Source organism: Eumetopias jubatus, unplaced genomic scaffold (genome assembly GCF_037043125.1).
Source record: "Eumetopias jubatus isolate StellerSeaLion01/CBP00866 unplaced genomic scaffold, mEumJub1_p1.0 scaffold_14, whole genome shotgun sequence".
NCBI classification, from domain to species: domain Eukaryota; kingdom Metazoa; phylum Chordata; class Mammalia; order Carnivora; family Otariidae; genus Eumetopias; species Eumetopias jubatus.
In genome coordinates this window covers 54,411,846-54,434,557 of record NW_028274820.1, presented here as the reverse complement: position 1 = coordinate 54,434,557, position 22,712 = coordinate 54,411,846, and the positions used below count along the sequence as shown (strand labels likewise).

The 22,712-nt window shown below is 35.1% G+C and overlaps 1 protein-coding gene across 1 annotated transcript in view; it reads right to left on the bottom strand.

The window, feature by feature from the left end:
* The window catches only part of ABCB5 (ATP binding cassette subfamily B member 5), a 115,614-nt gene that overhangs the window by 75,578 nt on the left and 17,324 nt on the right, over window positions 1-22,712 (bottom strand). Inside the window, exons 5-13 of the mRNA XM_028119335.1 lie at window positions 22,465-22,656; window positions 22,208-22,379; window positions 19,908-20,032; window positions 19,650-19,827; window positions 18,233-18,346; window positions 17,812-17,922; window positions 15,034-15,159; window positions 13,440-13,643; window positions 3,639-3,809 (exon numbers count right to left, since the gene is read on the bottom strand). Coding sequence (XP_027975136.1) covers window positions 3,639-3,809; window positions 13,440-13,643; window positions 15,034-15,159; window positions 17,812-17,922; window positions 18,233-18,346; window positions 19,650-19,827; window positions 19,908-20,032; window positions 22,208-22,379; window positions 22,465-22,656 — 1,393 coding nt within the window. The remainder of the gene's footprint in view (window positions 1-3,638; window positions 3,810-13,439; window positions 13,644-15,033; window positions 15,160-17,811; window positions 17,923-18,232; window positions 18,347-19,649; window positions 19,828-19,907; window positions 20,033-22,207; window positions 22,380-22,464; window positions 22,657-22,712) is intronic.

Here is a 22,712-nt window from a genome sequence, read left to right as displayed (position 1 = left end):
TAATTAGCTCATCTTTCTCCCCAAAGGGAATTATATCTTATTTAGCCCAGAATACTGACCTATAAATAATATATTAGAGATATCTTATTTGGTAGCAATTAGAAAAATTAATATCTTATATAGAAGGTTTTCTTGTGGGGGAAGACGAGACTTAGGAATAATTTAAATTTACAGAAATCATCAAGATACTTACTTGTATCATGGAAAAATGTTTTGCTATATTGTTAAGGCTTTTTATTGTATTTTTTTAAGACTCTGAAATGTCCTGCTAAGTAATAACGATTTAAACCCATTTGTGAAAGAAAAACCCATGAACTATATATACAATAGGATCAAAATAAGCAGCTTAAGGGGACAAAAGTGAGTCTATTATAAGCTGACATGGGAGCCTCAATTTGGGGTATGGTTTTTTTCTTTCCCAAGGAGGCAATGTGGTTTTAGAAAAAGCCTAGTATTTTGTTTTTCTGTTTTTTTTAAACTCTGGTAAAATATACATAACACGAAATTTACCATTCTAACCATTTTTAAGGATTGGGTCCTCCTGGATCAGAGAGGCCAATTCCTTCTGTGTCACTATTCTTTTATATTCAGGCTTAGATTGTTATTTTTTTTTTAGTGGTCAAATATACATAACATGAAATTTTAACCAGTTTCAACCATTTTAAAGTGTACAGTTTAGTAGCATTAAGTACATTCATATTGTTGTGCAACCATCACCACTATCTAACTCCAGAACTTTTCCTTCTGGAACTCTATATCCCTTTAAACCATAACTTCCCATCCCCCCCTTCCCTTAGCCCCTGGTAACCTCCATTTTACTTTCTATCTATGAACATGACTATTCTAGGTATCTAATGTAAATGCAATTACACAATATTTGCCCTTTTGCATCTGCCTTTCAGTTAGCATAGTATCTTCTAGGGTCATCCATGTTGTAGCATGTGTCAGAATTTCCTTCCTTTTTAAGATTGAGTACTATTCCATTGTATATACATATATTTTGTTTATCCATTCACCTGTCAATGAGCATTTGGGCTGTTTCTACCTTTTGGCTATTGTGAATGATGCTGCTGTGAATACTAGTATACAAATATCTGTTGAATTCCTTTTTTTAATTTTCTTGGGTATATACCCAGAAGTGGAATTGCTGGATCATATGGTAATTCTATCTTTAATAAGAGGCTAATTTTGAAGAGTGATCTGGATTAAGATTTTGTTTAAGTCCCTAGTAGATGTATAATCTTGGGTCAATATAGCATGGTGGTTATATGAATGAGCTAAAGAAACATGTCTGGGTCCACATTTTGGCTTCACTGTTGCCTAGCTGTTATTCAACCTCTCTGTGCTTCAGTGTGCAAATCTGTAAAATAGGAAAATAAGTGGGTTCTTATAAGGATTAGCTACTACCACCCATTTGTTCCTTTATTATACCCAAAATAATGACTCATGAATGGCCTCAGGGGGTCTATAAACCCCTCAATATATATTATATGTAAATCTTTGTGTACAAGTGCAATTTGTAGATTTCTCTGAGGAGTTACAGTGGTTTATTTTTCCCTTTTTTAGTCAGATTCTCAATGGGGACCTGATCTATCAAAGGGGGAGAAGCACTACCCTAAAATAAATTAGTAGTCTATAATTTAACACCAAGTCTAATAAATGTGAGCTTGATTTGGCAGGCTTATAAAATGTTCCATGATGCTTTTAGAATGAGATAGTCTCTATCTACCTTTGTTCTTCTGGCTAAATTCCAGCCAAGGAAATCCCCTTGCAGAAATTCCCTTTCTGTTCTCAACTATTATAATGTTGCTACAAATGGTTTAAAAAAAAAAAAAAAGAAAGAAGGAAGAAAAAAATGAATAAACCCCTAATTCTACATATAAAAAGCAAGATACTTAATTGACAAAGATGCACCGAAATGTGTAATAATTAACCTATCTTTAACTTTGGATAGCCACTTCTTTGGGCTTAATTTAATAAAGTAGCCCACAGCTTAACACAGTATACCAATTTTCTTATTGCTCAGTTCTCCAAGTAATATAAATATGTTAAGGGGCCTCTGAGGAAGATCAACAGAATGCATCACAGTGAGAAAGAACAGTAATGATAAAGAAAAGCCCATGAGGGCTGCAACAAAGCAGCTCTGTCTCTTCAAAGAATAAAACTGTAATGGAAACCCTTCCCTCATAATTAGCAAAGGGTCTGTTTAAAGGTTCTCCATTGATGTGGTGTAGCTGACCCTCCCTTAGTAATAATTTTTCTTAGATTTGCATACCACTTTTCACATTTCAAAGAGCTTTCACAGGCTTTATCCAAAAGTCAGTGTGGGCTTCCTCTGCTTCCCCAGGGGCCTAAAGGTGTTGACTGCCATCCCTCCTCTACTGGGACTGAAAGGAAGCCTGCTGCATTGACATGCTGGGTCCAAACCAGTAGCAGAGTGGAACCACATAGACTGTAGCATAAATCTTTATCCACTGACCCTAGGTCCTCCTCATGAACAAGATAAGCGAAGCAAAACTACTTTGCAACAAGCCTAACTTGAGAAATCCAGAAAATAGAACCTCAGGCCTTGAAACATTTGAAACAATCTGACTTGCAAGTGATAAGAGTAACTAATAGATAATTCAATAAAGTAGTGGGCACTCTGGTTGCCAGTATCCATTTCTGGTTGCACATAGTATTTAAAAAGAAAAAGCCTGTAATTTTCTTAGGCAGAAAACCACATTTTCAAACAAGCTCACAGTAATATGTGTCATTAGGCCTTCTGAAGGGTCTAAAGGCCATGATTTAAAAAAGGGTTTGGGGGCACCTGGGCGGCTCAGTTGGTTGAGTTTATTCTTAATTTCAGCCTCAGGTTATGATCTCAGGGTTTTGAGACTGAGCCCTGTGTTGGGCTCCATGCTCAGCAGGGAGTATGATTGAGATTCTCTCTCTCCCTCTCCCACTGCTCACTCTCTCTCTCAAATAAATAAATAAATCTAGAAAAAAAAAAGTAGCATTGCCCATTGAAAAAAGTATTCAATGGTTTTTCATATCACTGCCACCAACTACTCTCCCAAATGCAACATAATTTGGTAAAGGACCATCCCTGCATTGTGGTCCTGAAGGGTGTCAGTAGTATGCAGTAAGCAGGAGGTCAGTGTGAGGTTAGAGGGCCCAGGGCTCTTAGAGGAGGATGGTTCAAGGGCAGGACAAACCAGACTGCTTCTCCACTGGAGGTGAAATTAAGTTAAAAAGTCTTTGGGGGTGCTCTAAAGAGGAAAAGTGGTCACAGAAGAGAACGCACAGGTGTGTACAGAAGAGGCTGGGAGTGAATGTGGTTATAGCTGTGATGGTGGTAGTGGTGTAGGGTTATTATGGGGAGGTGTAAAGTGCAGACCTATTGGAAAAAAGGCATATATGGGATGATTGCTTGGATATCAGCCTGCTATATGTTTTTAGCACTAACTATAGCATCTTCTTCTCTCATCCAGATAATTTCCATCATGTGTAAGTTTTTACAAGGGTGAACACTCTGCATCAATACCTTAAAGACAGCTCTGAACTCAGTAAATAATCTACTGCAGAGCCATACTTTCTTGTGTTAAAAACAGTGTTGAACCAGGAATATGGAAATAAGAAATGATTTGCTCACTTACTTTCTCCAGTGCAGCTTGAACAACTGATTCACTTTCTGTATCTAGGGCAGATGTAGCCTCATCTAAGATCAGGATCTTTGGGTTTCGAACTAAAGCTCGAGCAATAGCGATTCTCTGTTTCTGTCCTCCACTCATTTGTGCTCCTTTTTCTCCTACCAAGGTATTAAATTTCTAATGAAAAAATAGGAAAGAGCACAGAAAGAGAAGGCAGCATGATGAAATCATTTGAACAGGAAATGACAATCACAGTTGTGTTTTAATACCTAGCTTAATCACTACTTCAGCCTGGCTGCTTTTGACCTTTAATTTTTTTCTTTGTAAAAACAAACAACTATTTGAAAAAAAGAGTCTAGTAAAAAGAGAAATTTAGCCAGGACTAAGAAAAATTTGACTAGGACTAAAAGAAATGAGAACGGGGACTCCTGGGTGGCTCAGTCAGTTAAGGGTCTGCCTTGGGCTCAGGTCATGATCCCAGGGTCCAGGATCCCAGGATGGAGTTCCACATCGGGCTCCCTGCTCAGCGGGGAGTCTGTTTCTCCCTCTGCCGTTCCCCCTGCTTGTGCTCTCTCTCTCTGACAAATAAATAAATAAAATCTTAAAAAAAAAAAAAGGAAATGAGAACATATGATCATCAAGGATTTTTAGGTAGATTAACAATAATTTGAACCAATTTTCAAAGTTTTTAAAGACAGTTTTAGAATGCACTGATATCTTTAAAAGAACCACAGTAATACAACTACATTCTTAACTATTATTTGAAAGATTTACTAGCAATTTAATATATTACCTACAATTTCCTTCCTGGATATTTTGAAAAAAAGTATGAGAAGATTAATGCAAAAACAAACTTCTCAAAATATTTTTCCATCTTGGAACACTTTTTAGACCTTTTTATTTATTTATTTATTTATTTATTTATTTATTTATTTATTTATTATTTTATTTTTTATATTTTGGGATATACATCTTTAACAGAGTAGATATCGTTAGATATCTGAGGTTGGAGGTAATTTCTAGAACTAATGAAACATAGTAATACTGTATTGGAATAGGTCTATGACCTAAAGCTCATTTCTTCAAGGATATAAATTTAAATATTCTTTCTAAAACTTTGATTATTCTAGAGTCTGACCTTCACATTTTTAAAAAACATAAACCTTATTGAGAAATAATTTATACACAAGAAAATGCACACATTTTAAGGGAATGGTTCTATGAGTTTTGACAAATGAGTACAGCCATGTTATCACAACCCCAGTAAAGATTCAGAATATTTCCATCACCCTAGAAAGTTCCCTCATGAATCCTTCCAGTCCAAATCCACACAATGATTTGCTTTTTATCATTATAAATTAATTTCATTAGTTCTAGAACTTCAAATAAACAGAATCATACAGTGCATGCCTTCTTTTCACTCATTTTTTAAGAGCAGTTTTAGGTTCATGGTACAATTGAGAAGAGGGTATAGAGATTTCCCATATACCTTTGCCACACACATGCAACATCCCCCATTCCACAGGATGTCCCCCCATCCAACATCCTCCACAAGAGTGGTACATTTGTTACAACTGATGAACCTATATCGACACATCATAATCACCCAAATCCATTGATTACCTTAGGATTCACTCTTGGTGGTGTACATTTTATGAGTTTGGACAAATGTATAATGACATGTATCCAATTGTTATAGTATCATGCAGAGCATTTTCACTACCTTAAAAATCCGCTGCGCTCTGCCTATTCTTCCCCACCTCCACCTCAAACTCTGACAACCACTCATCTTTTATTACTGTTTCCATAGTTTTGCCTTTTCAAGAATGTCATATAGTTTAAATCATACAGTATGCAGGTTTTTCAGACTGGTTTCTTCCACTTAGTAATATGTATTTAAGATTTTTCCATGTTTTCATGGCTTGATTGATCATTCTTTTCAGCACTGAATAACATCCCATTGTCTGGACATACCACTGTTTATTCATCCATTCACCTACTGAAGGACATCTTGTTGCTTCCAAGTTTTGACGATACAAATAAAGCTGCGATAAACATCTGTGTGTAGGTTTTTGTGTGAACCTAAGTTTTCAACTCCTTTGGGTGAATACCAAGGAGCATGATTAGTAGATAATATGGTAAGAATATGTTTAGTTTTATAAGAAACCAACAAACAACTTCCCAAATGCCCATACCATTTTGTATTCACACCAGCAATGAATGTTGCTCCATATCCTCGTCAGCATATGGTGTCGTCAGTGTTTTGGATTTTGGCTATTCTAAAGGGCATGTAGTAGCATCTCATTGTTTTATTTTGTGTTTTCCTGATGACATATGATGTGGAACATCTTTTCACACACTTATTTGCCATCAGCATATCTCCTTTGGTGAAGTGTCTGTAAAGATCTTTGGCCTGTTTTTAAACCAGGTTGTTTTCTTATTGCTGAATTTTAAGATGTGTTTATATATATTTGGATAAGAGTTCTTTATTGGATATGTGTTTTGCAAATGTTTTCACCCAGTCTGTGGCTTATCTTCTCATGCTTTTCACACTGTCTTCTGCAGAGCAGTTTTAATTTTAATGAAGTTCAGCTTATCAAGGACTTCTTTCATAGTTTGTGCCTTTGAGGTATTGAAAAAATCTTGCAATACCCAAGTCATCTCAGTTTTCTACTACATTTTCTCTAGGAGTTTTATGATTTTGCATTTCATATTTAGGTCTATGATTCATTTTGAGTCAATTTTTGTGAAAAGTATAAGGTCTGTATCTAGATTTTTTTACATGTGGATGTCCAGTTGTTCCATTTGTTCACTGAAATGAGCAATAACACATATTATATGTGATCTGTTGTATTGCCTTTGCTCTTTTGTCATAGACTAGATGATTATATTTATGTGAGTCTGTTTCTAAACTCTATATTCTGTTCCACTGATCTATTTGCCTATTCTTTCACCAATACCACACTGTCTTGATGACTGTAGATTTATAGTGAGTTTTAAAGTTAGAGGGTGTAGTCCTTTAACTTTGTTCTTCTTCAATATTGTGTTGTCTATTGTGGGCCTTTTACCTCTCCATATAGACATTAAAATTGGTTTGTTGATATCTACAAAATAACTTGCTAGGATTTTGATTGGAATTGCACTGAATCTATAGATCAAGTTGGGAAGAACTGACATCTGGCAATATTGAGTCTTTCTCTCCACACACATGGACTATCTCTCTATTTAAAAAATTCTTTTTTGATTTCATTCATCAGAGTCTTGTAGTTTTCTTTATATAGTTCTTGTACAAACTTTGTTAGATTTATACCTAAGAAATTCTTTATTTTGGATGCTAATATAAATAGTATTGTGCTTTTAATGTCAGATTCCACTTATTCATTGCTGATGTATAGGAAAATGACTGACTTTTGTATATTAACATTGTATCATGCAGCTTTGCTATAATTGCAGTGTGTACTTTTTTGGTCTGTCTTACCTAGCATATTTTTGAGATTCATCCATATTGTGTGCATGAGCAATTTACTCCTATTCATTTCTAAGCAGTGCTTCACACAATGTGAATCTACCTTGGGTTACCAAATTTAACAAAAACAAATAAAAACAAAAAACCATGGGACTCAGTTAATTTTGATTTTCAGTTAACAGTGAATACTTTTTAAGCATAAGTATATCTCATACAATATTTAGGATATACTTATGCTAAAATTATTCATTGTTTATCTGAAATTCAAAATGTACTGAAAATCTTGTATTTCATCTAACAGTCATATATCAATCACAATTTGTTTATCTATTCAGCTGCTGATGAACATCTGCACTGTTTCCAACTTTTGAATAGTATGAATAAAGCTGCTATGAACATTCATGTACATAATGTTCTTGAGGTCATATTTTCATTTCTTTTGGAAAAATTTGTGGGAATAGAATGCTGATTTATAAGTGTATGTTTAACATTAGAATAAAGTGGCAAATTTCTTTCTAAAATAACTGTACCAATTCACTTTATTCAGAATGAATAAGAGATTTAATTGCTGGGCGCCTGGGTGGCTCAGTCATTAAGCATCTGCCTTTGGCTCAGGTCATGATCCTCAGGGTCCTGGGATTGAGCCCCGCATTGGGCTCCCTGCTCCACAGCAAGCCTGCTTCTCCTTCTCCCACTCCCCCTGCTTGTGTTCCCTCTCTCACTGTGTCTCTCTCTGTCAAATAAATAAAATATTTAAAAAAAAGAGAGATTTAATTGCTTTACATCCTCATCAAAAGTTATTATTGTTATTCTTTTTAGTTTTGGACATTCTAGCAAGTGTGGAATGGTATCTCACTTTGGTTTTACTTTGGATTTCCCTGTTGACTAATAATGTTGAATATTTTTCATGTGTATATTGTCTATTTCTTTTTGTGGGTGTGTGAAATATCTGTTCAAGTTTGTATACTTTTTTGTTTTATAATTGTGTTCTATATATATCCTGGGTGCGTGTCCTTTGTCAGATGTGTGTATTGTGAATATTTTCTTTCACTCTGTCTTGTCTTTTTATCTTCTAAATAGTGTATTTTAAAAGGTTTTAATTTCAATAAAGTTCAATTTGTCATTTTTTAAATAGTAAATACTTTTCTATCTAAGAAATCCTTGGCTACTTCAAAGTCATAAAGGTTTTTCACCTTTTTATTTTTGAAGTTTGATATTTTGTTTTTCTTTTTTTTTTTAAAGATTAATTTAGTTTTAGAGAGAGAGTGTGAGCACAAGTGGGAGGAGGGGCAGAGGGAAAGAATCTCAAGTGGACTCCTTGCTGAGTGGAGAGCCTGACTTGGGGCTCAATCACATGACCCTGAGATCATGACCTGAGCTGAAATCAAGAGTTGGACGCTCAACTGATTGAGCCATCCAGGCGCCCCTTAATAGTTTAAGTTTTTACATTTGATCTAAGATCCATGGCAAATTAATGTGTGTATGGGGTGAGGTAAGGGCCACATTTCATCTGTTTTTCTCATACGGATATCCAATTTTTCCAGCACCATTTGTTGAAAAGATTTTCTTTTCCCCCACCAAATTAATACTGGCCTTGTCAAAAATCATTTGACTAGATATGCGTGGGTCTATTTCTGGCCTCTATTTTATTCTACTGATCTACATATCCATTGTTGTGCCATTTCCACTGCCTTAATTACTGTCTTAAAATTAGATATTTTATATCTTCCAGCTTTGCTGGTTTTTTTTTTCATAATTTTTTGCCTGTTTTTGTCCTTTAAATTTTCAAATAAATTTTGGAATCAGCAGGTCAATTTCTAGACACACAAAAAAAGACTACTGGGATTTTGACTGGTATAGCATCAAATTTATCAATTTTGGGAGAACACATATCTTTAAAAATACTGCATCTCTAAATCAATGAATAAGTTACATTCTATTTATTTAGATCTTTAGTTTCTCTCAGAAACATTTCATATTTTTCATATAGAAGATTTACACCTTACGTTAAATTTGTTCTACTTTAACATTTTTTGATGCTACTGTGAATGCCACTTTTAATTTTATTTTCATTTGTTTTTTTTTACGATTTTATTTAACTATCTGACAGAGAGATACAGCGAGAGAGTGAACACAAGCAGGGGGAGTGGGAGAAGGAGAAGCAGGCTCCCTGCTGAGCAGGGACCCCAATGTGGGGCTCAATCCCAGGACCCTGGGATCATGACCTGAGCCAAAGACAGATGCTTAACGACTGAGCCACCCAGGCGTCCCTATTTTCATTTGTAACCGTTGCCACTATTTAGAAATCTAGTCAACTTTTTTTTAAATTTTTTTATTGTTATGTTAATCACCATATATTACATAATTTGTTTTGGTGTACTGTTCCATGATTCATTGTTTGTTCATAACACCCAGTGCTCCATGCAGAATGTGCCCTCCTCAATAACCATCACCAGGCTAACCCATCCCCCCACCCTCCTCCCCTCCAGAAACCTCAGTTTTTCAGAGTCCATCATCTCTCCTGGTTCGTCTCCCCCTCTGACTTACTAGTCAACTTTTTTTATAGTTATAGGTCTTACTAAGATTATCTACTTCTTTTTCAGTGAGTTTTGGCAGTTTGTGTCTTTCAATAAATTGACCCTCAACTAAGTTGTCAAATTCATAGGCATAGCTTTGCTCATACTATTCCTGTAATCTTTTAATCTCTTTGAGATCAATAGTGATGTACTATCTTTCATTCCTGATACTGGTAATTTTTCTTCTCTTTTTTGATTATCAGCCTTGCTGATTTTACTGATTTCATTAGTCTTTTCAAGCAAACAGCTTTTGATTTTAATGATTCTTTCTAATGTTTTTCTGTTTTTGCTTTCACTGATTTTTGCTCTAATCTTATTTCCCTTCTGCTTGCTTTGGGGTCAACTTGCTCTTCTTACTCCAGTTTCTCATATTGGAAGCTTCATTTACAGATTTTGGATCTTTTTTTCTTTCTAAAAGAAGAATTTAATGCTGTAAATTTCTCTTAAAGCAGTTCTTTTTTTTTTTTTTAAAGATTTTATTTATTTATTTGAGAGAGAGAGAATGAGAGAGAGAGAGCACATCAGAGGGGATAGGGTCAGAGGGAGAAGCAGACTCCCTGCCGAGCAGGGAGCCCGATGCGGGACTCGATCCTGGGACTGCAGGATCATGACCTGAGCCAAAGGCAGTCGCTTAACCAACTGAGCCACCCAGGCGCCCAAAACAGTTCTTTAACTGTATTCTACAAGTACTGATACATAGCAGTTTCATTTTTATTTAGTTTAAAATAGTCATTAATTTTCCTTGAAATTTCCTCTTTCAGGCATAAATTATCTACAAGTGAGTTATTTAATTTTCAAATATTTGTGGATTTTCCAGTCTATGGCCATACCACCCTGAACGTGCCCAATCTCATCAAATATTTGCAGATTTTCCAGATATATTTCCGTTACTGATTTCTACATCTTAATTCTATTATTGTCTGAGAACATTTTTTGTATGTTTTCTTTGAACTTGCAAAGTTTTTTTTTTTTTTTTTTTTTATGGCCCAAACATTATCTATCTGAGTGAATGTTCCATGTGTACTTGAAAAGAATGTATTCCGCTGTTATTGGGTGGAGTGTTCTATAAATGTCTGTTAGATCTAGTTGTTTGATAGCATTGTTCAGGACATCTATAGCCTTACTAATTTTCTGCCTACTTGTTCTATCAAGTACTGAAGGCTTCAATAAAATTGTGGGTTTGTCTATTTCTCCTTTTAGGTGTAGCAGTTTTTGCTTCATGCATTTTGAAGCTTTTCTTAAGTGCATAAACATTTAGATTATGATTTCTTGCTTATGGGTCATAGTTTCCTGTTTCTTTGTATATCTGATTATTGCAGAATATATACTTAATTCTGTGCATGTTGGAGAAACTCTGAATTCTGTTTTCTTCTGAAAACAAAGTTGATTTTTGTTCTAGTAAGCAATTCGAATCCTGACTGATCATTTTGAACTTGTGTAATCCTGGTTTTATGCTTTGTTGAGGTGAATCTGTAGAATAATCTCTAAACTTGGCAGGACCCAACATATAAGTTCTATCTCCTCTGGGGATCTTGTCATGGCTTGGTTTTAGAATTTGTTAGGGCAGGTCTAGAGTCAGCATACTCTAAGGTATAGTCTTTACTCCTAAGGTGTGGCCTTTTTTTGGTGTCTCAGCTATATGCCTGCTGTATTAAAAAGGTGTTAATGTTATCTCTCCACTCTGACTGGGCTGTGCTTTCAACATCCCCAGCACACTCCTTGACTTGTAGTATCTCTGTTCTATTCCCAGCTTTGTAGCAGCTGCTCTCTGGTAATCCTTGGGAAGTTTTATTCTCAGATAAGGATTTCCAAGGGGTGCCTACAGGGACTTCTACCCCAATACCTTAACTCCACAGCTCTTTCATTGCCTCTCCAGTTGCTTAAGCTGCCCTGAAATTCTATCTCTGTCTTTCAGTTTAGTCTAGTGCCATGTTCTGTCTGGATTCTAGTTCACAGAGATGGGGTCAGAGATTTGTTCCTATCCAGAATGCTGCAAATCAGGGACTTTCCTCATGAGTTTCATTTCTCTCAGGGATCACAGTTTTGTGTTACCTCTTGTCCAATGCTTGGAAACAATTATCCTATGCCTAATATATTTTAACCAGTTTTATGGTTGTTTATGGGAAAAGGCTAGGAAATATCAGTTAATCTTAATACACTAATTTAAAAATAAATAATTAAAAAAATTTTTAAAAATTTTTAAAAAATTAAAAAATTTAAAAAATTTAAAAAATAATCTAAAAATATCATAGAAGTAATGGAATTTATTTTTAAACACCAATTTCCCCAATTTTTCTGTAGAGGACTTCTGGAAATTGTATTTATTACTGTGCTTATTATTTCTCTGGTCAACTATGGCTGTGGAATTTAGTTTCCATCATGATAAGTCAGTATCTTTAATTTGTTCTTTGGATTATATCTTTAAGATTTACATTAAATTTATAGCAAGGGACATCTTTGTGTAAATACTGGCCTTTTACTAAAGGCAAGTAGTAACTTCTGGGTATGATTTAAGAGGTCCCAGAAAACTTCCTAATTTCAAGTGGGAAACTGAAGATCCTTGGTGTTTGAGGAAAGGAAGTCATTGAAAGTGCCAAAAGGTCAAAGAAAGGGAGTCTGTTTTCCCAAACTACAAGGCAAAAAATGACCTCAAGCCCGTTAATTAATGAGTTTGTTATTCCAATTATGACCCTAAATAATGGGGATAAAAGGTAATTACTGACATAACAAAAGTTTTTATTAAAAGAAACAAAAGACAAAATTATTATGACCCATGGAGTATGGTTTGTAAAATATATTCACTGAAATAAACTTTTTTGTTACCGTTGCCTTTTGGTATAGTAGAATTTTATTCTGTATTTTATTTTTTAAAGAGTTATTTATTTATTTTAGTGAAAGAGAGAGAGAGACAGAGAGGGAGATATGTGCACGTGGTGGGGAGGGGCAGAGGGAGAGGGAGAGAAAGAATCTCAAGCAGACTCCTTGCTGAGCATAGAGCTCACCGCAGGGCTCGATCTCATGACCCTGAGATCCTGACCTGAACTGAAACCAAGAGTTGGACGCTTAACTGACTGCACCACCCAGGTGCCCCTTATTCTGTATTCTAATTTCAAATCTCATCCTTTTGTAATTCACAGGGTGCTCCCCACAACAGTTTCAGGTGATATTGATGAATGAATACTTTGGGAAATGTAAATCAATGGTTTTTATAGCTACCAATTCTAAATATCCATTAAAATCTGACATGTCCTAATATCAAGAGTTTTAGTTTATTATATCTCTTTCCAAATATGATTTTACATTTCTTGTCCAATATTGGCTTCATGTGCTTCTAAAAATGGGTCCTAGTTTTCCTTTTGCCTTATCACAGAACCTATCTCAACACTGTCTGTGACATTCCCACTTTTAGCCACAAGATGGCCTTACAAATCAACATTCTGCAGACAGCAATTCTCAGCTTGGACCGATGATCTTGTCTCATATTTCTTTGGTATATTTTAATATATCCTTCATTTATTTTTCTTTTCCAGTTGCAGTGAGAACCAGTAAGAACTAAATATGATTTTTAAAAACTGAACTTTCAGTGACGCATTTTTTCTTTTGGTTGCTGCCATGCTTTCTCATTTATAGACATTTCATCTAGGACAATCCAACAATTATTCACACTCCCCCTACTCTGTAGAAATTATTGTTTTGTTATCTTATTTTGGAATATTGCACTGCTTTAGTTCCAAGCTAAGACCACAGGCTACATAGTGTACTTACATTGGGAAATGCCATTATAAAATCATAAGCATTTGCTTCCTTTGCTGCTTTCTCAATCTCTTCATCAGTCACTCCATCTCGTCCATATTTAATATTGTTATTAATGGTGGTCTCAAACAAAACAGGCTCTTGGCTGACCACTCCAATATGTTCTCGATAATGGTGCACATTTAAAGTTTTGATGTCATTCCCATCCACCATGATCTGCCAAACCAAAGAAATGAATCATGTTGTGATGCCTTACACTGCATTGGGTTTAGTCATTTTTTACTAGTTCAAACCCTAAGCTGAGAAGCAGGTATTTCAGAGATCAAAGACTTATTTTGATAAAATATTTATAGTATGTATATTGTCAACAGACTTTTTCTGATAGATGGGAATTGATAAAACGTCAAAAACCTGGCTTAGAATGTCTTGTCAAACCACCTTAATATCTTAACTCTTAAGAAAAACAAATTAGTTACTATGTAGATACATGCTATAGGAGCCACAAATGTTATCATGTCAACGCATGTAACAAACTTCAGTTTTGTTATTTTAAGACTGATGTGACATTTGCATATTTTTCTAGGAAATATACTTTTTTTTCTTTTAAGTTTTATTTCCCACGTGGGTCTCAAATTCACAACCCTGAGATCAAGAGTCACATGCTCTTCCAACTGAGCCAGCCAGGTGACCTTAGGAAATACCCTTTCTTCTCTTCAACACCCCATTTCACTGCAAAAGGCAAACATGTCTTCTATTCTTTTGTATAAATAATAGTAAATGAACACACTCTTCTTCACAGATAGTGCCATTACCCATTACTCCAAATATTCCAGTGGCAGAGCCAACGTTTGATAATTATAACTCAGAGAGCCTGTCTTTCTCACCAACTTTGGTATTCTCTCTGGGCATGGGTATTCTATGAAATTGCTTTATGTACAGCATGCTTATCCAATTATTTATTTAATATTAGCATGAATAAATGAGTTTAGTATACTCCAAATGAAGACTTAGTCAGTCAAATTTAAATGAAATCAGGCTCTAGCAGAGTAGATTTTCTTTTAAATAGTTGAAAAATCTGAAGAGAAGCATTAAAAATCATGCTTCTGTGACTTCATAGTCTTATTCTCTATGCTATTTACAAGGTAACAAAGTCAAGTGCAACATTATGGATGACAGAAAAAAATGAGAGAGCATATTTTCTACAGATATTCTTCTGGAAGTTTTGAGAAACTGATAATCTTGTAAATTCTGGGTACTACAAATTATGTTATTTTTCTCCACAGCTTTCATCACCTTCTATCATACTATATGGTTTACTTGTTTTATTTGTCAGTCTCTACTTATTACAGTGTAAATTTGATGAGGGCAGAGGTTTTTATGCTTTGCTCATCAATGTTCCCCAGGACATAGAACAGTGCCTAGCACACAGTAGGTTTTCAATAAATATTTGGTGAATGAATGAACATGCAGGAAAGAAAATGATTTGGCTTTTCTCAGCTCCACTGTTAAAAATGAAAAATTGATATATCTGTAAGCTCCTTGTTATAGGTCGTATTTCTTAATTTCATCATGTGGGCTATGAATGATTTTATCTAGGTACACTTACAAAGCCGTTATCAGGATCATATAACCTTTGTAGAAGCTGGACTGTAGTACTCTTTCCACTGCCGCTGGGGCCAACCAAGGCTACTGTCTCTCCAGACTGAATTTTGAGATTCAGATCTTTCAGAATCTATTGGGATGTAGGGAGAAAAATTCTATAAAAGTAGGTAAGTGAGAATATAATTCACATATTTTCAGAAATTTAATGTATAATTATAAACAGAAATGAACTCTGTAACACTTAAAAACAAATTTAGATCTTGTTTTGTTTCATGTACATGTATAATAAAAATTGACATAATTTTGGAAAATGAAATTAAAAAATCTCTTACCATCTCTCTATATAAAGAGGAGATCTAGATTAAGAGTACTCATAGAATATTAACTAGCCACAGCAAACTGTTCACATTTTGAATTTATATCAATTTAATGACCACCAAGTTAGTGAAAGCTTTTATCTTCTAATTTGCAACAACTGAATGAAATCTTGCCAGGTATTTTCATGAGGCATTTAAGGAAATTCTTTCTTAAAAAATATATTTAACATTATCGCAGAATATATTGCAAAGTAAAGCAACCAGCAAGACTCCCTAGGTGCTCCCATGAATGGGATTCCACCATTAGAAACCCTCTTCTTCTGGTAGATCTTATGTGGACATTTCAACTTCGGGTAGCACTTTAAAATTATTCTCAATAACTGAGGGTTGCTACCAGCTTTAAGTGTCCTACAGACCTGCAATGTGAGAGAAGCCTGACAAATAATTATCCTACCAAAATGACAATAGCAATCAACCTTCACTTATCTTTGCTTGCATTTATATGTACAGAGCCAGAAAACATGGGAATCTCTCCTTGGACTCTCTCACTTTAATCTCCCCATTTGTAAAGAAACAGACCCTTTAAATAAGCTAAACTTTTTATAAAACTTTCAAAGGGTCAAGCAGAGAAGAATTCTGTCAAGGAGGTGAGAAACTGGGGACTCCTGATGGGAGTACCTCCTCTCCCATCTGCACTTCTACTCTGGAGTTGGTTTCTGTACTTTCCTTGGAAGAATCTGTGTTTGTTTGTTTTTTAAAGATTTTATTTATTTATTTGTCAGGGAGATAGAGAAATAAAGAACACAAGCAGGAGGAACAGCAGGCAGAGGGAGAAGCAGGCTCTCCACTGAGCAAGGAGGCTGAAAGGGAACTCAATCCCAGAACCCTGGGATCATGACCTGAGCTGAAGGCAGCTGCTTAACCGACTGAGCCACCCAGGCGTCCCAAGAATCTGTGTTTTGTTTATTTAAACCATATAGTATGATAGACGGTGATGAAAGCTGTGGAGAAAAATAACATAATTTGTAGTACCCAGAATTTACAAGATTATCAGTTTCTCAAAACTTCCCAGAAGAATATCTGTAGACTTTTTCTTTGTTTAAAATTATTCATTCTTTAGCTTAATAAAAGGGCCATATTTCAAAAGTTCACTTAAAAATAGTTGTTTAAAACCCAGAGAGCATTTTACCATGCAATATAATGGCAAATTGGTACTTAAGTGTTCAAGAACCAACCCAAATGTAGTTGCAAATGTTGTGTTTATGTTAAGAAAAATGGTAGAAGACAACACTATTCCAGTAATGGTGATTAAATAACAAAAATTTAAAAAATAAAGAGCTTTGAAAAGAGAATTTCAACCAACAACTTAGAGAAAAATAAGGAAGTAGGAGTAGATAGATCTTTTCTGGATGCAAATTATGCAGGGGGCATGTGGGCACTTTAAACTGTATTAAAGGTTGATGTCATTAGTAATTTTTATCAATTTTACTTAAAATCATTGTCTCCTTTTTCTTTTCTTTTTTTTTAAAGGTTTTATTTATGAGAGAAAGAGAGCACGAGTGAGCAGAGGGAGGAGTAGAGGGAGAGGGACAAGCAGACTCCATGCTGAGCATGGAGCCCCACACGGGGCTCCATCTCAGAATCCTAAGATCATGACCTGAGCCAAAACCAAGAGTTGTACACTTAAAGAACTGAGTCACCCAGGCGCCCCATGGTCTCCTTTTTCTATGAAATAGGTGTTTTATTAGTAATACTCTTTGCAATTTTTAGCTGTAATTACTTTTTTTTGGATAAATACACAAATAAAATGAAAAGAAAAAGAAAAGACAGATAAATATTTTCACAAGAATGTGTCAAAGACTAAATGATGGAGGGTGGAAAAATTCTGTGCTGCATATGTGCCTGTGCACGCACATGAGTGTGTATATGTATCTAAAAGTGAGGAAGAAAGTACTTGAGACACAAATGCTGGTGCAGTAAAGCTCTTAGGAAAGGGAGAAGGGAAAGGCACAACATGTGCATAATTTCTCCAGGTTAGAGGCTAGAAGGTTAAAATGAGTTATCTCTGTTGAGTGGGATAATATCCAGGGACCAGCAATAGGTAATGCCATCAATCCAAGACATTTTGTTGTGCTCCCAAATGCAGAGTAAAGGAATTTCAGGGTATTGAAAATGTTTTAGTCAGCTGAATGCAGAAAAGAGGCTGCAAAATGTAACTAGCTCTTCCAGAGTTTTTGGTCCATTACTGATCTTTCTTTCCCTCCGACTCTTCCCCCTCCCCGCTTTCTCTTTCCCTCCCTTCCTTCTTCTCTTTCTTTTTTCTTTATTCTCTCTCTTTCTCTCCTGAAGTGTCAAAGAAGAGTAGTAAAATCTTGGTCAAAATGATCCTAAAATAATCTCTTAAAAGAGATCTTAGCCAGTATAATATCAGAAAACTGCACAATTCTATAATTCAATTAAGCTACCTTGACAGATGGTCTTGATGGATAACTGAAAGAAACATTTTTAAATTCCACAGTTCCTTCTATGCATTCTGGTTTATATCCTTTTGTTGAGAAGTTATCTATTGCAGGTTTCTTGGAAAAACAAAGAGAATGTTACAAATCTTCAATGGACTAAGTTGACACTCTACATCCTACAAATAGTTTAAAGATGGTTTTCTTTCACAGTGTTTTCTTTTCTGTTTCAGAAGTATATTGAGTTAGACATGAAGGTTTCCATAAGACACAATGTCTTTGCAGAAGAGTTAAAACAATCTCTTTCCATAGCCAATTGTCCAACATGGATTTTGCCCATCTTTTTGTTTTAGTGAAGTAAGTGTGTCAATTTTTTGGTTTCTTTCTTGCAGTAATGGTAGTTTTCTTTCAGAGCAATTTGAAGTCTTACCTTATCAATAACCTGGAAAATACTAAAGGCAGCTCCTCTGGCTATAGTGAAGGTTTCAAAGTTAGGGGCTGCTGTTCCAATGCAGTAACTACTATGGATTACACTAAAAAAAACCTATAGGAACAAGAAAATAATATTTACCCTCCTCAATTATGTAAGAGAGACAATAGAATGAAATGTATACATCGTTGAGATCAGAGAGATATTAGAGAAGTTAGGTGGGAAGGAATGGAAGCTGCTGTCTAAACATAAAGGAAACAAAAGTTAATTCAAGTATGATGGCTTTTTCTTAATGTGGAACAACTTTCAATCAGACGTCTTCAAGAAGACATCTTCTTATCACCTGGGAAGTCTGAGTAGGAAAATATGCTTACTGAGGAGTGCTTACTGGTTGAGTGAGGAGGTGAGTTGCACTTCCTCCTGGCTGGTAAATCCCTCAAACTTTACAGAAAAGGATGTCATAGATTTCACTAGCATAGAGACACTGTACTATTTCTGTCCAAACATCTCTGAATTCGTGTATTATTGGACAACTTTCATTTTCAGACAGACACATGTTTGCAACAAGTGAAATAAGGAAAGAACCCCATAAGCCAGGTGCATTTTCCCTATCTCACAAATGAGGAAGCTAAGGTTTAACAAGTCATTTGCCCAAAGTCACACATTAATTGAGAAGTAAGGATGTGTCCCAAATTTCTCATGCTCAAGTTTCATTTTTATAAAAGTTTTAATGATGAAAGTCTCAAATCCAAAAGATAACTTTAGTTGACAGAAAAGAAATCTACATAGAATGGGAAGGCCAAATAAGAACTGAAGTATATAGACCAGATCAATTCAGTTCAGCAAGACAAATTGTTCTTAATCCCGAACTGAACTGTTTATTGTTGAAACCTGGGAGGATAACTGAATAAATTAAAATTTAACGCAAAACCCCTAACAGTTTAAAAAAAATCTCTAAATTGTGATGTTGGACAGAGCTGTAGATAGTGTGACTTTAACATTACCATACGCTGAAAGGACAAAGGAAGGGCAGGAGAGTTTAATCTACAGAATGTTTCCAGAGGGAAGACATTCAACAAGGTGAATGTAGAGTGCCATCTTACCTCAGCAAGTTTGAAAGGGAAAAGTCTCACTAGAGACTGGCCTTTTTGATTGCTGGATTAAGAAAACTCTATATCCCAGTGGAGACTTCATTTATGGTTCTTCTAAAAGCATGGTGCTTTTAAAGATACACTGGATGAATAAATCCTGCCAATTCATAACTATGATTTAAAGGTATATACAAATCATTTGAAGGAAACAAGTATTTGTTAAAAAATTCATTTTGGATATTCATTGTCATTGACAAATTTTTACTAAATTCTAGGTAAGAAGAGACTCTATAGGCCAGTTACCTTTGCTTTCAAACAAGACTTACAGCAAGAACAGTTCCGATGGTATAACCAGGTTCTCCACTAAGAATCAAGGAGGTTCCATACCAAAGAGCAAGTCCATAGGTTCCATTCATAAAAAAGTACACTGCACCAAGCGAGAGTTTAGAAGCTATCGCCTTTCTTATGCCAATATCTTTTGCGTATTTTAGATTCTGTGTATACCTTAAAAAGACAAAATGCAATGTCACAGACTTTGGGAAAAATAAAACCAAGCAAATATTGTCATAATTAAAGGAACAGACCTTTGAATTTCTTTTTCCTGGGCCCCAAAGGCTACAACTGTTCGGACTGAAGACAAGACTTCTTCTGCCACAGCCCCAGCTTTGGAATAGGCATTTAATTCCTTAGTGGTCAATGAGATGATTATCTGTAATAAACCATGACCACAGTTAAACAAAAAAATGACCCTGAGGCAGTAACAACGTGCAGAGAATTTAATTCAGGTAGAATCTAGAACAGCAGAATTTTATTATTGAAAAGGTACTTAAGATCATTTGATGTAACTTTCTCAGTTTGCAAATGAGGAAAGCAATGGCCAGAGATATTAACTGACTTTTTAAAGTCTCACAGCAGTGGCAGAGCTTAGTCTGATGTAATCTTCAATCTAAATCTCTACTCTGCCTTCTACAAGTAGCACGTCACTGTTCCCTTCCTACATGTTTAAAACCTTAGAAAATGGGTACTTACATTAATAAAATTGGGAAAGACTTGATTTGGAGATGTGTGTTAGGGACACAGTCCTTTTTGGGTGCGCTTTAGAAACTGGTAAGCCTAATTTGACTTGATATGTTATTATGTAAAAAGCAAGTCTTCCAGAGGTTATGGGTCACAGAAGCAGGAAGAGGAAGATGATCCTGCTGCATAGGTCTGGAGTGTGACCCCTGAAGCTATTACTGTATAATGTAAGCTACATAGTACATGCTATATCTCTAACAGTAAGAGGTGAGATTTAAGAGACAGAGAGGAAGCAGAATATCATGCTTGTTGATATTAGGCAGGCTTACCTGATTTTTCAAAATTTTAAAATCAGAATGTGCCTTTTTCTCTATTATACATCTCACTTTCTACTCCTTTAATAGTAAAGGATTTCATTTAGTTTAGCACAATGGTTCAATGAAATGGAACAGGAGGAAAATTGTCCTCTGAGCTGTGAGTCTTTATTACCTACTCCCATAACAAATTTCATTTTCAAAACACATTCCACATAATTGGAGATGATTTTATATAAGACACGCTTGGATAGTTGTTAATGTCAGGAGGTAGCATAAACTGAGTAATACTCTTTATTTTCCGAATTCACATATGTATCACTGGAGAGGAAGCAGCACCTAGCAAAAAGCCTTGTAGATAGCAAATGTTTAATCAATGAATCAAAGTAAGCTAGAAACCATCCACCCTGGCTTCTTTCGTTATTTGGATAACTTTGACCTTTATTTGCTTCTTCTTTACAACCAGTTAATATAATAGCAGAACTTAGATTTCCCACGGTTGTTCCTTTTAAACTTCTTATCCATTTTACTTTCCTGTGCAGTTAAGTTTAAGTTCTGATCTCAGTAACACATAGTGGGCAATCTTGCTATTGAGGAGGTCCTTATTTCAAATATGCTGGGGATTAAGATTTTTACAAGGGTTATAAGGTCAATACTAGAAGTCTCATTAAATAAAGATTTCTTGTATAAACATTGAAGCCTGTTAAGAAATTATTCAGCCATAGAATATTTTTATTGCTGCAAATTCTCTTTTGGTTGAACTTGTATAATGTTAGCAAATAAACTCAGTGAATTTTATGGCTTTGATTTCCATAAAGAATAATTAGCTTTGCAAAATTAAAAACCTCATCCATCCCTAAGAATGCACTGTGTCTCCAATCTAGGAGATGGATATATACATTTCTAGAATAGCCAGACTTGATTTGGAGAGAGATATTAGGGATATATTGGTTGTTTTTGTACTTAACAAAGAGCATTGGTTTCAAATCCAGATTATAAATAGATTAATATCTTGTGGTATATTCACAATAGTGCTAGAAATATAATTTAAAATGAAAATACATAATTTGTTTAAAAAATTGAAACAGATTTTTAAAGTACCTAAAAGTAGACATTAGAAGACATTTGCAATGTAATTCAAGACTCTTATAAAAAATATAAACTTGAAATGGCTGACATGAAAAAGTGTTTACAGTTTTAGGATTTGCTTATTCTGGTCTAGTGAAATGAATTGCACACATTTATCTGGAAATTTAGAACACATAAGGCTCTTCTCTATCCATGCTATCATCTGAAGTTGCACTAGGCTACTAAATGAAGAGGAATTTTTTTAATGTTAGTAAGATATTAAAATTAATCTCATTGTGACCAAATAACTTGAAGACAAAAAAGTGATTAATAGTGAATAAAATCAAAAGTATTGGTGATGTTTAATATCCCTTTCCATTTTTAAACATAGGATATGAATAGAAATTCCTTTTTTGACAAACTTAGTAAAAAACCTAGTTCACACTCCTGTTTTCAGTCAACGCTGCATTAGCCATCTTGCCTACCCGAGAAAATATGGCTGCTGAAGCAATTATAAGAGGTGATGTGGAGAGGGTCACCAGGGTGAGTTTCCAGCCCTTGACCAAACCAATTGTCAGGCCAATAGAAAAAGTAGATATGTTTTGAAACAACAGAGAAATCTTCTCTCCAATACCATCACTGATTTTGTTGATGTCACTGAAACAAGTAAATAAATGCAGTTAAGTCACTGATACAGCATATATGAAAACAAAGTCGATATACTACACACCCATCCTCTTACTCAGTCATGCGAGTGTTAAGTTCACCAATGTCACAACCATCAAACCATCTGATGTCCTGTGCCAAAACTGAATGGAAAAACTGTTTTCGAATTCTTTTGGTCTGTCGTGCTGCTGTCATAACCCAAAAGGAAATCTGCATGTAGCCAAAAACCAAGGCAGTAAATCCTATTCCAATATAATACAGAGTCAACCTGAAAAAAGATTATTGGAAATGTTAGTGAGACTCAAATGCAGTTTTTCCCTTTGT